We start from the raw sequence: 12,808 nt of genomic DNA, 5'->3' as shown, positions 1-12,808 counted from the left end.
CATCACATTCAAAAAAGACGAGAATGCTTAAGTTAGTTTTCTTAACAAATAACACCGTTATGGAAAACAGTTAAAACACCACGCGAGTTTTTGAGCAGTGTGGCAGAGGCAACCTGTTGTTTTTGGCCTTTGTTATCAGTCGAGGTCGAAAAAGTAACTTTTCACCTAACCCTTCTCTCCCATAACCCCTTTCTAAAGTTTTCCGAGTGATTTGGAAACAACATCACATCATGCAGATTACTCTTGGTACTCCAAAGGTCATTGTGTTGCAATTTTAAAGCTTATCTTTCCAAATAAAAAAAATAACAAGAAAAAAAATCTCCAACATCGCCACCTGACGGTTTAAGAGTTCAGAGGGAAACAGCACGAGTGTTCAATGACTACCTCAACAATATGCACATGTTTCAGTTATCTATTGTATACTATATGTATAGTGTACGGATTGCATATGGTTTGTTTTTATTTGCGAGGTTTATTAAATACATTATGCGCATTAAAAGTATTTTGAAGCTTCCATCCGATTGGCTAGCGACCCGGAAATCGTTTCGTGTAGCCACGGCAACTGCACTAACGCGAACAGCTAGCGATGCATTCATGTAACTCTCAAAAATCAGGAATTTTGTAAGAGCACTAGATAGAAAAGCAAACGGGCGCCTGTTCGTCCGATTTTGTGAAAGCTGTAACTTGAGCATATCTAGATATGATATCATATATAGCTATGTAATTTCTACGGCATTTGGTATGTTGTATATGTATTGTAACGACCTTGTTGGTTTGTTTGTGCGCCTGAACAACCCTGTATTTCATGAACTCTTCTTTCAAAAGACTTTTCAAAGAGGAGGCAGCATCTTTTAACGTGTGGTATTGAAATGAAAATGGTCTATGAGGACAAAGAGGATTATTTCATTTAGGTAAAATAGCTCCGGTAGCAGAAAGCTTGAATTTCCGATTTATTCACGCCATTTAAATGCGTCGTCAGTCTTGAGGCGGACGTTCTATGCTAGTTAGGTTAGCAAAGGACTGAGTAGTAATTTGTGAGGGGTTTCTGTTGACCATACAAACAACCTCAGAATCACTTCACAATGAGCGAGCAACTAAAATTTATTGTCGAACAACTGAACAAAGATCCGTTTCGGAAAAACTTTAATCTAATCACGTTTGACTCCCTCGAACCGATGCAGCTGCTCCAGATTTTAAATGACGTTTTAGCTGAAGTAGACCCAAAGGTAAGCAATGTGCAGTTTCCTACCCAACTTGGTGTTACATTAATATACTCCAAACACGATTGTCATGCTATGACAATTTCCAATCAACCAGTCAACAATCTTATTTTCAGCAAGCTCTTGATATTCGCGAGGAAATGCCCGAACAAACCGCCAAGAGAATGTGTACTCTACTTGGAATGCTGAAATACAAACCACCTGGCAACCAATCAGAGCTGTAAGTTGCTATGTTTACCGCAAAATGAAATAACTGATATAAAAGCACTCTTGTGTTTGTGTGGGCCATTTCTGACTCAATGTTTTGCTATCAGGAGCAACTTCAGACAGGGTCTTGTGGTTGGCAGCAAACCTGCTGTTCATCCCATCCTTCACTGGCTTCTGCAGAGGGTCCCAGAACTAAAGAAGAGAGCTTACTTGGCTCGCTTTCTTGTCAAACTTGATGTTCCTGCAGAATTTTTGGCGGATGATGTCATCAGTGATACATATCACCAGGTTTTTATGCACCAAACTTCACTTGACTTATGTATGAGGACAGCAAATGTGCTAATGCACACATACATGTATGTTGCTAGTATGAAGAACTGGTGGAAGGATTTAAGACCAACCATAAGGAATGTGAGCAGCTCAGGACATCAGGGTTTTCCACAGCAGAAATCAGAAGGGTAAACATTTTTTTTTTAAAAAATCATCTCTCAATAGAAATTTTAACTGTCAAATAAATAAATGCATTCTTATCTTCAATGTATTTATTTAGGTTTATAGCTTTTTTCGAAAGCAACACTATACCTGTTGAACTATTTTAACTGTATTTTTGTTGTTTCGCAAAAGGACATCAGTGCAATGGAGGAAGAGAAGGGTCCACTTATTAAACGTGTGGAAAGGTTGAAGAAGCGGGTAAGTCAACTCCCTCAAGAGGGGCCCGTTTGCTTTTGTAATGCTCGGAGGATTTTAAGATTCACAGAGGAATGAAAACATAACCCTTGTCGTATTAGCACCTGCTTTGGAAGGCCTAGCAGGTATGTGACAGCTTGTAAAGATGTTTTGACACGCCAGCAAATTAACGGGGTGTTGATCTGGCACCCAAGTCATTCCAAAAGGTGTAACCAAACTCCCTATGTCACACGGTTATATATGGAAAAGAGGCGCTGTCCACCTCCAAATAATATTCCATCATAACAGTATGCATTGGTTCCTCCACTAGGTGGAGTCAGTGTCCAACCATCAGCAGATGCTGGAGCAGGCCAGACAGCTGAGAATTGAGAAGAAGCGAGAGGAACATTTGGCCCACCAGAAGCAAGAACAAAAGAACCAAGTAAAACACTCACTGCTCTGTTTAATATCAACTTTAAATTATGCATCAGTTAATGGGGGTATTTCCTTTATTTTCCTTGCAATTTATGCAAATCAAATGCTGTCATGTTTTTAGATATGTATATAAAATACTAAATAATATCAGCTAAACACTTGCCTCACACTTTATTAGCGTTGCAACAGATAACATAGTATCTGCAAAAAGAATACTGTCAAAGAGGTCACCATTTGTAAACAAAAACGTACATTTAATCTGTTGATTATGGTGGTTATAGTTTGCATTGATGTACAACTGCACCCACTTTAAATTGCAATCCATGCTTATACTAACTGTGATGACTCCTTACACTCTCGTATCAAGAGACATGGAATAAACCAATTTGAAGGTGCGCATATACTAAAAATACAGCATTGTTTGACACTATTCATATCTGCTTGAACCTGAAGTACATATTCTTTGAAACCCAATAAATAGACCATCAATTAATATATATTTAGGGTAATTTATACCAATTTTGTCATTGGGCTGTGCTAATAATCAGCCGCTTGCCTTTAGCTTTTTCAGGCAGAGCAGAGGCTGCAGAGGTTGCAGCAACAGTTAAAGGACATGCGGCAGGCTGCAGCTGATTCCAGTCCAGATAGTAAGTGTTGCTCTCTGCTTCAGCAGGACACAGAACGGGGTCACGGGATCATCAAAACTATGGCTATAAGATAAGATGATCTGGTGTCCAAATGCCTTGTTCTATTTTTGTCCTTGTCACAGTGTTTGTTGAGTGAGTGTGGTCCCAAGAGAGGAGCAACTTTCCAATTTTAGAAATGTTTCATTTGAAATGCTATCATTTTCCAAATGTATTGAGGGTTGTCTTCCCCAGGCTTAATGAAAAGGCTCGAGGAGGAGATCAAGATCAACTCGTACATGGTCTCTGAAAAACTCCCCAAAGAGTTGGAGATCCTCCGACGTACAGTTCAGTACCTTCAGAAAGTGGCATCAGAGCCCGCCATGGGTCACGGTGATCTCCTTGAGCTGGGGAACAAGGTCAGGATGCCACTGTCAAGTCTGTATGCATTTAACTTTATTTTGAGGTTTCACATCTTTTTTTTTTTTTCCAGATTAAGGAAGTTGACTCTCAGATAAATCAGTTGATTGAGAAGAAGATGATGAGAAGCGACCCTATAGATGACAAGCTGACTCTATACAGGCAGCAGGTGAGATTTGAGATTTGATTTGCTTTCTGGAGGCTTTGACTCTATTCTTTTAATGTGGACTTATCCTGGTACTCTTAATATGTAATGCCAAATACGTGTATGCCAGTTTTCTGTGTCTTCATGTCTTGGGTTCTTTATTCATTGAAACATTCACTTTACTTACCAGTGGAGCCTTAACCTTTCATAGTGCTAAAATTTGTGAAACAGATTACTCCAAAATGTCTTGTGTTCCACAAAGACATCCGATTCAGAGGAAATCCCTGAATCATTTGTTAATCATGTGATGTCATTTCTCTCATTTTCATTGCCTCAAGTTTTTTCCTTGAACATTGCACATTTGCAAGAACCATTCTAATCTGACTCTCGCAGGCCTCCATCATCATCCGTAAGAAGGAAGCAAAAGCTGAAGAGCTGCAGGAAGCAAGGGAGGAGTTAGCGGCTGCAGAGCGAGAATTGAAACATAGGACAAACCAGGCACTGGCCTCCGATGGGGAAGAGATCATCCGGGGTGATGAGGTACCAAGCCTGTGTGCTTGCTGCAGTCAGAAGTTAATGCACTCATTCAAAAAAAAAATCCCAATGTTGTGGGGCTAGAGTTGCGCAATATACTAAATCAACTAATCTGTATCAGTCTCTGTTGTTTACATAGACTGCTAAGATCACTCACTTTCTTGTACTCGTGTATATATTCAAACCACACAAAAAAACACAAAATGCTATTTATGGTCCTATCCAAACACGGACTGCTTACTGTCTTAACAGTACTCATCCTTTTTCCCCCACTCGCCCCCGCATATTCATGAAGATCTATTAATAGAAGCCAACTGAGAAGAACCAGAACAAGAAACTGGACTGACCAAAATGCCTGGAAGTTGCCTTTTCCCTTGTACTCACTTAATTCAACAAACCACTTTTTAGAGGCCTATAAGGTTTGATCTTCATTTGATCAAACACCAAGGGACTTCCAAACATTCTTTATGTCTTCTTGAGAAATACTCCTATTGACGAGGAAACTAAAACCTGAGGAGGTCATCTTTTTAGCTTTGGTCTCTTCATTCTGTAAGCTCATAAAAGGGAAGGTGTAGTATAGTTTAGTGTTCTCTCCATTTAACTCATATACAAACATACCCATAATGGTGGGTGCAGCGGTCAGCAAGTGGATTCCGATCATGTCAACGGAACTGGCGGAATAAGATAATGGGCTTTATATGCCGTGACAGCTTTGACAGCCCTATCAACTCTATTTAGAATGTTCTTTATAAGCAGAGAGCCACCGACAGATGAAAACGGACGGCGCTGCAGCCAAAATGTGGCAGGCAATTTTGCAGTCTGTCTGATAAATCTTAAAGGGGAGTCAACCCCAAAATCTGTAAACAGAAGAAAAGTGAAGGCCATGTCTTATAGGGGTCCTAGAATTTTCTGTTGCCGGATTGAAGTGGTACAGCCCAAAGTGTACTTTTTGTCTTTTCTTCAAGAGTCGACAAATCTTGGCTGAGAGGATGCTGTCACGACTTGTTGATTGTACACTGTTGTGACCCTTGACCTCGCTGACCTGCTACTGTGGCAGAAGAGGGTGAATTTTGCTGTCATTAAATTGGCATCGCAAACATTTAGGTGTAGCATCTGTCATAAGTTGACAGACACAGCTGATGGACAGCATGCGTTTCAGCAATCTCTGAGACATTACATCACTCATACTGGAACAAATCAGATGCTTTGGCCTTCAGAATTAAACAGCTGCTGTCTCCACTTTTGACAAAAATACAAATGCGATTGAAATGAGTCTCGTTACATTTATTTTGTTATAAGAAAGTAATCAGTTGAACAATCCAATGGACAAAAAGGACTCCATAATTCTTCCCCCCATTTATTTCACTCATACAGAAGAGGAATTCAGCTACAAGTGCACATATGAACAGGCACTAGTTGGTTAGTGTCATACAGGACTCATCAAGTATGCAACCTTCTCCCATTTATGGCTTGAGTATTGATAAGCAATCAGTTGTAGTAACAAAGAGGGTCCTTTGCTTGTATAAGTTAATGGAAAATAGCTTGTCCAGCACTGCTTAGCAGACTCCTCCTCAGTCACAGTGGAGATGATCACTTTATCAGTGGTATTTTCCATTCTGCTTGTTGTGTCATCGCATCACTTGCCACCCATCAGCTGCAGAGGGACGACTGCATCTCGTTGGCCTGTCAAGTTTATCAACTGAGCACATCACACAGCTTAAATATAGTGGTACTATTGCAGTGAAGAGGGGATCTCCATTTTATATTCCACTCTCAGTGTCACTGCTCCGCTCGTATTTGTACTTCACTTTAGCGTGGTCAAGCGTGTTATGAGTGAGCTGCTTGTTGGTAACAGGATTCCTTTGTGGGAACACACTGTCAGGAACACTATGGAGTATTATTCTTCTCTGTTAAGTCCTCTCTCAGCTACGACTGCCCTTGATGTCCTAAAATACACCTAGAATATACTCCCTGAACCGTCCCTCCACCCACTGTGTCTCACATCAAGCTTCTCGGGTCCCCAAAGGACGTGAAGCACATTCTGTGTTTTCTGGGACTGTTCTCTCGTGTCCTTGTTCATTTATAGCTGCTCTTCATTGTGGAGGAGCTTCAGTGTGTCCCGATAGACAGACAGATAGACCCTCGGGTTGGGGCCCGAGCCCACGTCCACTTGCAGCTGAGATTCTGCCAGGTGGAGCTATTTGCTGGACGTAGCGTGCCTGAACAGATCGAGTGACCGTGCTGGATCAGGGCACGTCTGCTGTTTCTGAAAGCCTTTCCTCTGCTGACCTTGAGCAAGGCGTTGGACCAGAATTTTTTTAAATCAGGAATGGGAATCATTGAAAAAAACACAATCAAAGATTAAATACATTTCAAAAGTGTTTAACCTCATTTGACCCTTGTGTTATTTCCAACTGAAAGATTCTGGCTGGTATCAACTCTTGACTTGAATTGTCTTCGGTTCCCTCCTAGCTGAAACGTTTGGTGGTGAAACTGCGAAGCAAGGGTACAGTTTACAAGAAGAAACGTCAGGAAATTGCAGAGCTGAAGGCTGAGTATGGCGTTCTACAACGGACCGAGGAGATTCTCAAGCAGAGGCATGAGGCTGTCCAAGAGAAACTGGTAAATTACAAATGAGTTCAAAACCCGAGCAACATTTTTGTTTTTGGGTAACTTCCATCATTTCTTGCAAAGCACCGCACATGAACGTAAAGTCACACAGCATTAAGGGTAAAATATGAATGGAGCAGTGCGAGAACTGTTCTTTCAACTGCCCTTGAGCAAGGCACTCAAGTAACCGTTCCCTCGGTGCCACGCATCGGCTGGCTCCCTCCAATCGCTCTGCTTTCAGTTGATCTCCCCATTCACAGTGGCCGTGTTAACACTGGCCTTCTGGAAGCTTCCTGGAAATTGTTTCACACCTCTTTGTGGTCCCAGCGCCTGACTTGTTGATAGGCTGTCTGAAAGAAGCCATGCAGAGCTGCTATTTTTGACAGCTGCATCTGCCGCCCCTGCTCTTTCTGCATCTCTCACTGGGAGTTGTTAAGCTATGACAGTTTTCAGTCTCATCCTTTGGATGTGACGGGTTAGTAGTTCTTGTAAGCTACAGATGGAAACTGTTCCCCCCCCTTGAAGACAGTGGGCCTTGTGCAAAAATCAATTAAAGGGTGCAACCACGATCAAGTGTTTAACTGCTACGCAGTTGATTTTGCATCCTGTCGAAGGTGTGTTTGCATATAGAGGAATTCAGCATGAGTATTGTGATTTATCAAACCAAAGACAAATTGTGACAGCGGAAGCGTATTACTGGTGGAAACATTTTTTAAAAAGCTAACAAAACATCTATTTAGTTGTGTACTTTTCGAGTTACTAAGTCCCATTTGTTTGAGTTAAAGCAATTCAACTTTGGTATGTCCCGTGTAACGCCTCCCAGATTGAGTAACATTTGCTTAATACCATAGTTGACAATGACTGAAGGAAAATAATGGAGAAATCTATAAGGCAGACCTCTGCCAAGTCTCGAACATTAATAGCTGTGTGAAAAGATGGTTTTCCACCTCTTTGTTCATTCCTCCTACTTCATGACATTAGACAGCTTAAACTGAGTATAAGATGTTGGCGACTGGCAGGCTGTACCATTTTATTTATTTGCAGTTTATTTATTTATTCATGGTTGCATTGATATCCTCATGATCCATTTGGTTTGGTACTTACCCTGGAGGTTTTTTTCTTTCTCCCAACACCAAGCACTTGTGAAAAACTTTTGTGTTCATTTTATCAAGGTTGACTCTTGTCTTCTAATTAAATCCAAAAGCCGCACATAATCTATGCAGCATGTGTTATATCTGCTGCCCACAATTAATTCTGAATAAATGGTAAATAATAAAATTAATTGTTTTCCCAACTAAGACACTTGGTACAATAATAAGTTGTACATTTTCTGGCTATTTCTGCCTTACTTTGGGTCATTAACTTGCCAGATTTCTCTCCCTTGTGTTCTGGAAGCAAACTGTGGAAGCTGAGAAGGGTATCTCCGGCTACAGCAATACTCAGGAGGAACTCGAGAGGATGTCAGCCATCAAGAGCGAGCTAGATGAAAAGAAGGGCCGCAAACTGGGTGACATGTCTGAAATGGTAACGTTACTCAGGATAGAATTTGATGAATGTATTAGTTGAGAGGTTGCTATTTTACTTCAGAGAAAAAAAATAATCCTCATTGTGACTGTTGTCTCTGTTCTCATAGGCGAAGCAATTAAATTCACAGATAGCGGAGAAGAAGTCGGCTCTTGCTCCAATTATCAAGGAGCTGAGGTCATTGAGGCAGCAGTGTCAGGTGACCATAGCTGTTTTACTATGCAACTATGATATCATTCTTTATTATCATCATTATTTTGAATAATGAATTTTGGCAAAAGGAAAAAACACTATCCATCTTCTCTTTAAAAATTCAAAATACTGCAATGACTTGACTTGAAATACAGTAGTAAATGTGAAATATGGGAAAACGTTGTACATCAAGGTAGCCACTTTGATGAGATATTAGTCCATCTTAAGTGTGAGATCAAATGGATAAAATTATTACTGATTCCTGTTGGACTTCTGTATCGTCTATTATTGTGACACTCTGGTATTTTAGCAATCCTTTACGCGCTCCAGAAATAAAATGGTTGAAGGGAAAGCCCCCCACATTGCTCCGCTAAAGGCAGAGGATTAAATTTTCCTACATGTGTTCCATCTTCCTCTTCAGTGGCTAATGTCTACCAATGAAACACTGCAACCGAAGGACAGAAATAGACTTTGTAAGAGAGGCCATTGTTGGTTAAGTTGCTCAAAGTGATTCTGTGTTTTGAGTGGTACTATAATTGGACAGTGTTGAAATTGTCTTGGTATGATTTTTGTACGGAAAATTGAGCTTTGTTTTGTGTGAGTGGTACACTGACTTTCTGCTCCAACATTTTTCCAGGTTTTAAATCAGGAATATGAAGAAAAGAAATCCCAATATGAAAGTTGTGCTGCTGGTCTGGAGAGTAACAGGTCAAAATTGGAGCAGGTATTGTTTCTGTTGTCGTTGCTTTTTTTTTTTGCTTTTTCTTTTTCAAAAGTCACACTCCTGTTTCTTTACTGGGTATTGCAAATCACATTTGTATTCTTCACAGGAGGTGAAAGCGTTGAGAGAGGAGACGGCACAGGAGGAAAATCGATATCATTACATCAACTGCAAGTCTGAGGTAAGAATAAGGAGCAGGCAGCCAAATGTCGACTTCCACAATTCTTGCAGCAGTAAATTTGAAGCCTTTTTCTGAGGCCTGCCCACTCACTAAACTACGGCATAGCCAAATTAGTCAAGAGTAAGCCAAGTGTTAGGCGCAAATGATAATTCTCTTGGATTCAACTGCTCCTCTTCAAAGTGGCCAAAAGAACTAGATGAACAAACTGTCAAACATTTCTCAACATGAAACATAATGACAGTAAAGCACGAGCACACAGATATAAAAAATAAAGATTGCCAAGACATGTAGGAGGATTCTTTTTTTTTTTTTTTTTGCTCGGAAGGTTCGTGTTGTTAAATCTGCCATAAATGTAGCATAGCATTTCAAAAAATGATCATCATACCAACAATCATGTTTTGTGGTGGTACTGTGATGTTCAGGGACTGCTTTGCTAATTCTGGACCTGGATGACTTGCTGTGATTGATGGAACCTTGAATCCCATTCTTTACCAGTAAATCTTTAGCGAGTTTGGTAACTTAAACTAAAGTGCACTTGGATTCTGCTGCAGGACTACAATCCAAAACACACAAACAAGTCAACTTCTGAATGGCTTTAAAAATATATAGTGACGGTTTTGGGGTGGCCTAGTCAAAAGTTAGTCAAGACTCGAATCTGATTGAAATGCTGTGAGATGGCCTTTAAAAAGTCTGTTCATGCTCAAAAACCCTCGAGTGTTGCTGATTTTTCTTCTTCTAAATTTTGAAATTCTGCAAGGAGTTTAGGGGGGCAAGTATGAATCACTATTTAAAATCCACATTTTTATTTTTATTTTGACCTAGGTTATGATTGTCTGATACACTATTTACATTTGTTTGATGATCTTAAACATTAAAGTGGGGAACCCACAATAAAAAATTAGAAGAGGGCATATGGTTTTTCATGCTTTTTGGTGTTGTATTTATTAAAATTCTTGAAAGGGCTGTTGGTAACAATAAGATAACTCTGCTGGACATCTTAATCCAGAGAGATCTCTAGGTGGTCTTTTAACAATAATAATCAAATCGCTCCATATTATCCTTTAATTTCAATTTTTTAATCTATAAAATATGATCCATTTCTTATAATTTGGTTACTTTATTATGTAACTATTTGACTCCATTTAAACTGCTCTTTTGTAAAAATCTTTGAGTTCTTTTTTTTCCTCTTGCAAACTGGTTTGCTCAAACATTCTTTTAGTATACGATACATTTCTTACCTGGTATCGTTTGTCTGTGTGATTGGTCATCTGAGCAGCAACTGTTTGATACCTTTAAGGCTAGCCCAGAAAGCATGTTGCAACATGTTAAAAATTAATCGGATTGTTGTAACTGCTGTGTGAGAAGGACAGAGGTAGTCCCCCTCTCTTCAACGAGGCTCCTGCTAGTTCATGAGCCTCCCATCTCTGTCTTTCACAGGTCATTGAGATGCAAATACAGCGGGCGGCTGAGGAGATGAAGGCCTACGTGTCCTCTGATGTCCAGGAGAAGAAAAAGGCCATCAGGTGAGCACGCTGAGTCTGGCCAAACAGCTGCTTGAAAGCTTAATAACCTTTTACACCCTCTGGGAGCTCCTCTTACGTCATAGTCAGTTGAGCTGCTGCACCCGCATTATTTCATTTCACACAAAGAGGCATCTGAGAGTTCCTAATCACTTATGATGGAACCAAAATATGGATTAAGGGTAGATGAGAAGCCACTTTGAAAACAGTGTGTGAGCTCTTTTGAATTTGCTATGGCCTTGCATGTGAATAATACCCTTGTTTGTAGGGAAGTGTACATGAAGAACATTGCAGAGCAGGAGCTACTTGGCAAGGTGAGTTATTTACTCAGTAATTTTTTTTGAGAAATTATTTTCAGTGGATACATGAGGTGAGATGTTTCAAAAGATGAATCTGCCATGTTAGCTTCTTTCTCCCCCGTGCACTGCAGAAGTTGCGTGAGAAACAGAAGCTGGTGAGGGAGAGCCACACTACTAACATGGAGCAGATGAAGATGTGGCAAGACTTGGCACAACTGATGGAGTGCAAGAGGCAGTGCTTCATAAGAGTGCAAAGCGAGGCATCTGTCGGTCAGGTCATCCAAGAAGGTGGAGAGGATAGGCTGGTGCTGTGAGGGCTCACATGATTTCAGTACTTCCTTTTGAAGCCCACTGTCCTGTTATTTAATTTATTTAGTTTAATTGCTTTATGAAAATGTATTAAAAGCACTATTTCATCAATCATTGGATAACTATGTTTTAACATTGGGTGACAGTTTTCTTACATGAGCACAACTGTCCATGACAAGGTTTGAGATTTACAATGTTTTAACTCTCTGTGAGCCACCAGACGTTTTGACACGTGATTAATGTAGTTTCGATCCAAGTGTCTCGTGATAACGGCACACATAGTGGAGTACCGGTGGACATGGTCAACTATTTTTAGCAGGAATAACATGACCTTGGACTGTTTCTTGCCAATTTTGGAGGTAACTGTTGCTGTGTATACAATTAGCTAGTTATTCTTTTTTTGCAGAAATATTGTTTTCATAGATGTAAGCTATACTATGTTATGTTTCTGTGTTTTATAGGATGTTATGTCATGTTTATTTTGACTGGTAATGTGTGTTTTAAAAATACAATGTGCAAGAATAATGTCAACGAATGTTAGATTTTGACTTTTGTAATGAGGAACTATAATGGTTTTGCAATTAAAATGTTCAAAATCCAATAATTTCTTTCAATTTATCCATACAGACCATCTCTGCTGACATTGAGTATGAGCTGATGTACATCTTGGAATGATTATCAGTCAAAGCTCTCATTCACACTGACGTCCACACCTATCATCTATCATTCTAAAGTACTCTCTGGACTTAATACAGGTGTCCAGCTTGAGTTGTTTTTCTTTTATGCTTCATGTTCCAAGTAATGTCTTGAGCGAGGTTTCAGGGTATCTTTTTCTAATCTGCTGTTGACAGTCAGCATATTAGGCTCTCGTGCCAAACAGACTGCGTGCTTGTTGATGTCCAACTGTGGAGTATCATGTTATTTTTAAAGCATCTTCGTTCAAGGGCCTTATTGAGCTGTGATAACAGGTGATTCACGTCATCCCTGTCAAGTTACATACGGTGGAAGCCTCTAAAGAGCACATCTGAGGCAAAGGGTCATCTAAAATGTTCACCTTCAACATGGTGTGTTAACAGATTTAATGTATTGGTGTAAAAACTGATGTCATCTTTAGCAACACAAATCGCATCGTGAATGGATCGTGACTTTTTACTTCCGGATTTTTGTGTTTCCCTGGTTTGAAGTCAGGTGACTGCCCCCGT

General features: G+C 40.1%; 1 protein-coding gene across 1 annotated transcript; it reads left to right on the top strand.

Annotated features, from left to right (window-relative positions):
• Positions 1-962: 962 nt before the first annotated feature.
• On the top strand, positions 963-12,210 carry ift81 (intraflagellar transport 81 homolog). The gene is made up of 18 exons (XM_061279558.1): positions 963-1,226; positions 1,337-1,440; positions 1,535-1,715; positions 1,796-1,885; positions 2,052-2,117; positions 2,425-2,535; positions 3,091-3,175; positions 3,407-3,570; positions 3,645-3,740; positions 4,110-4,256; positions 6,723-6,872; positions 8,256-8,384; positions 8,494-8,583; positions 9,214-9,300; positions 9,407-9,478; positions 10,916-11,001; positions 11,267-11,312; positions 11,429-12,210. Exons 1-18 carry the CDS (start codon positions 1,083-1,085, stop codon positions 11,609-11,611), a joined length of 2,031 nt encoding a protein of 676 aa, XP_061135542.1. The 5' UTR covers positions 963-1,082; the 3' UTR covers positions 11,612-12,210.
• Positions 12,211-12,808: the final 598 nt, after the last annotated feature.

This window comes from Syngnathus typhle, linkage group LG5 (genome assembly GCF_033458585.1).
Source record: "Syngnathus typhle isolate RoL2023-S1 ecotype Sweden linkage group LG5, RoL_Styp_1.0, whole genome shotgun sequence".
NCBI lineage: Eukaryota > Metazoa > Chordata > Actinopteri > Syngnathiformes > Syngnathidae > Syngnathus > Syngnathus typhle.
Note: the sequence above shows the minus strand (reverse complement) of the source record. Positions and strands in the feature narration are given on the sequence as shown.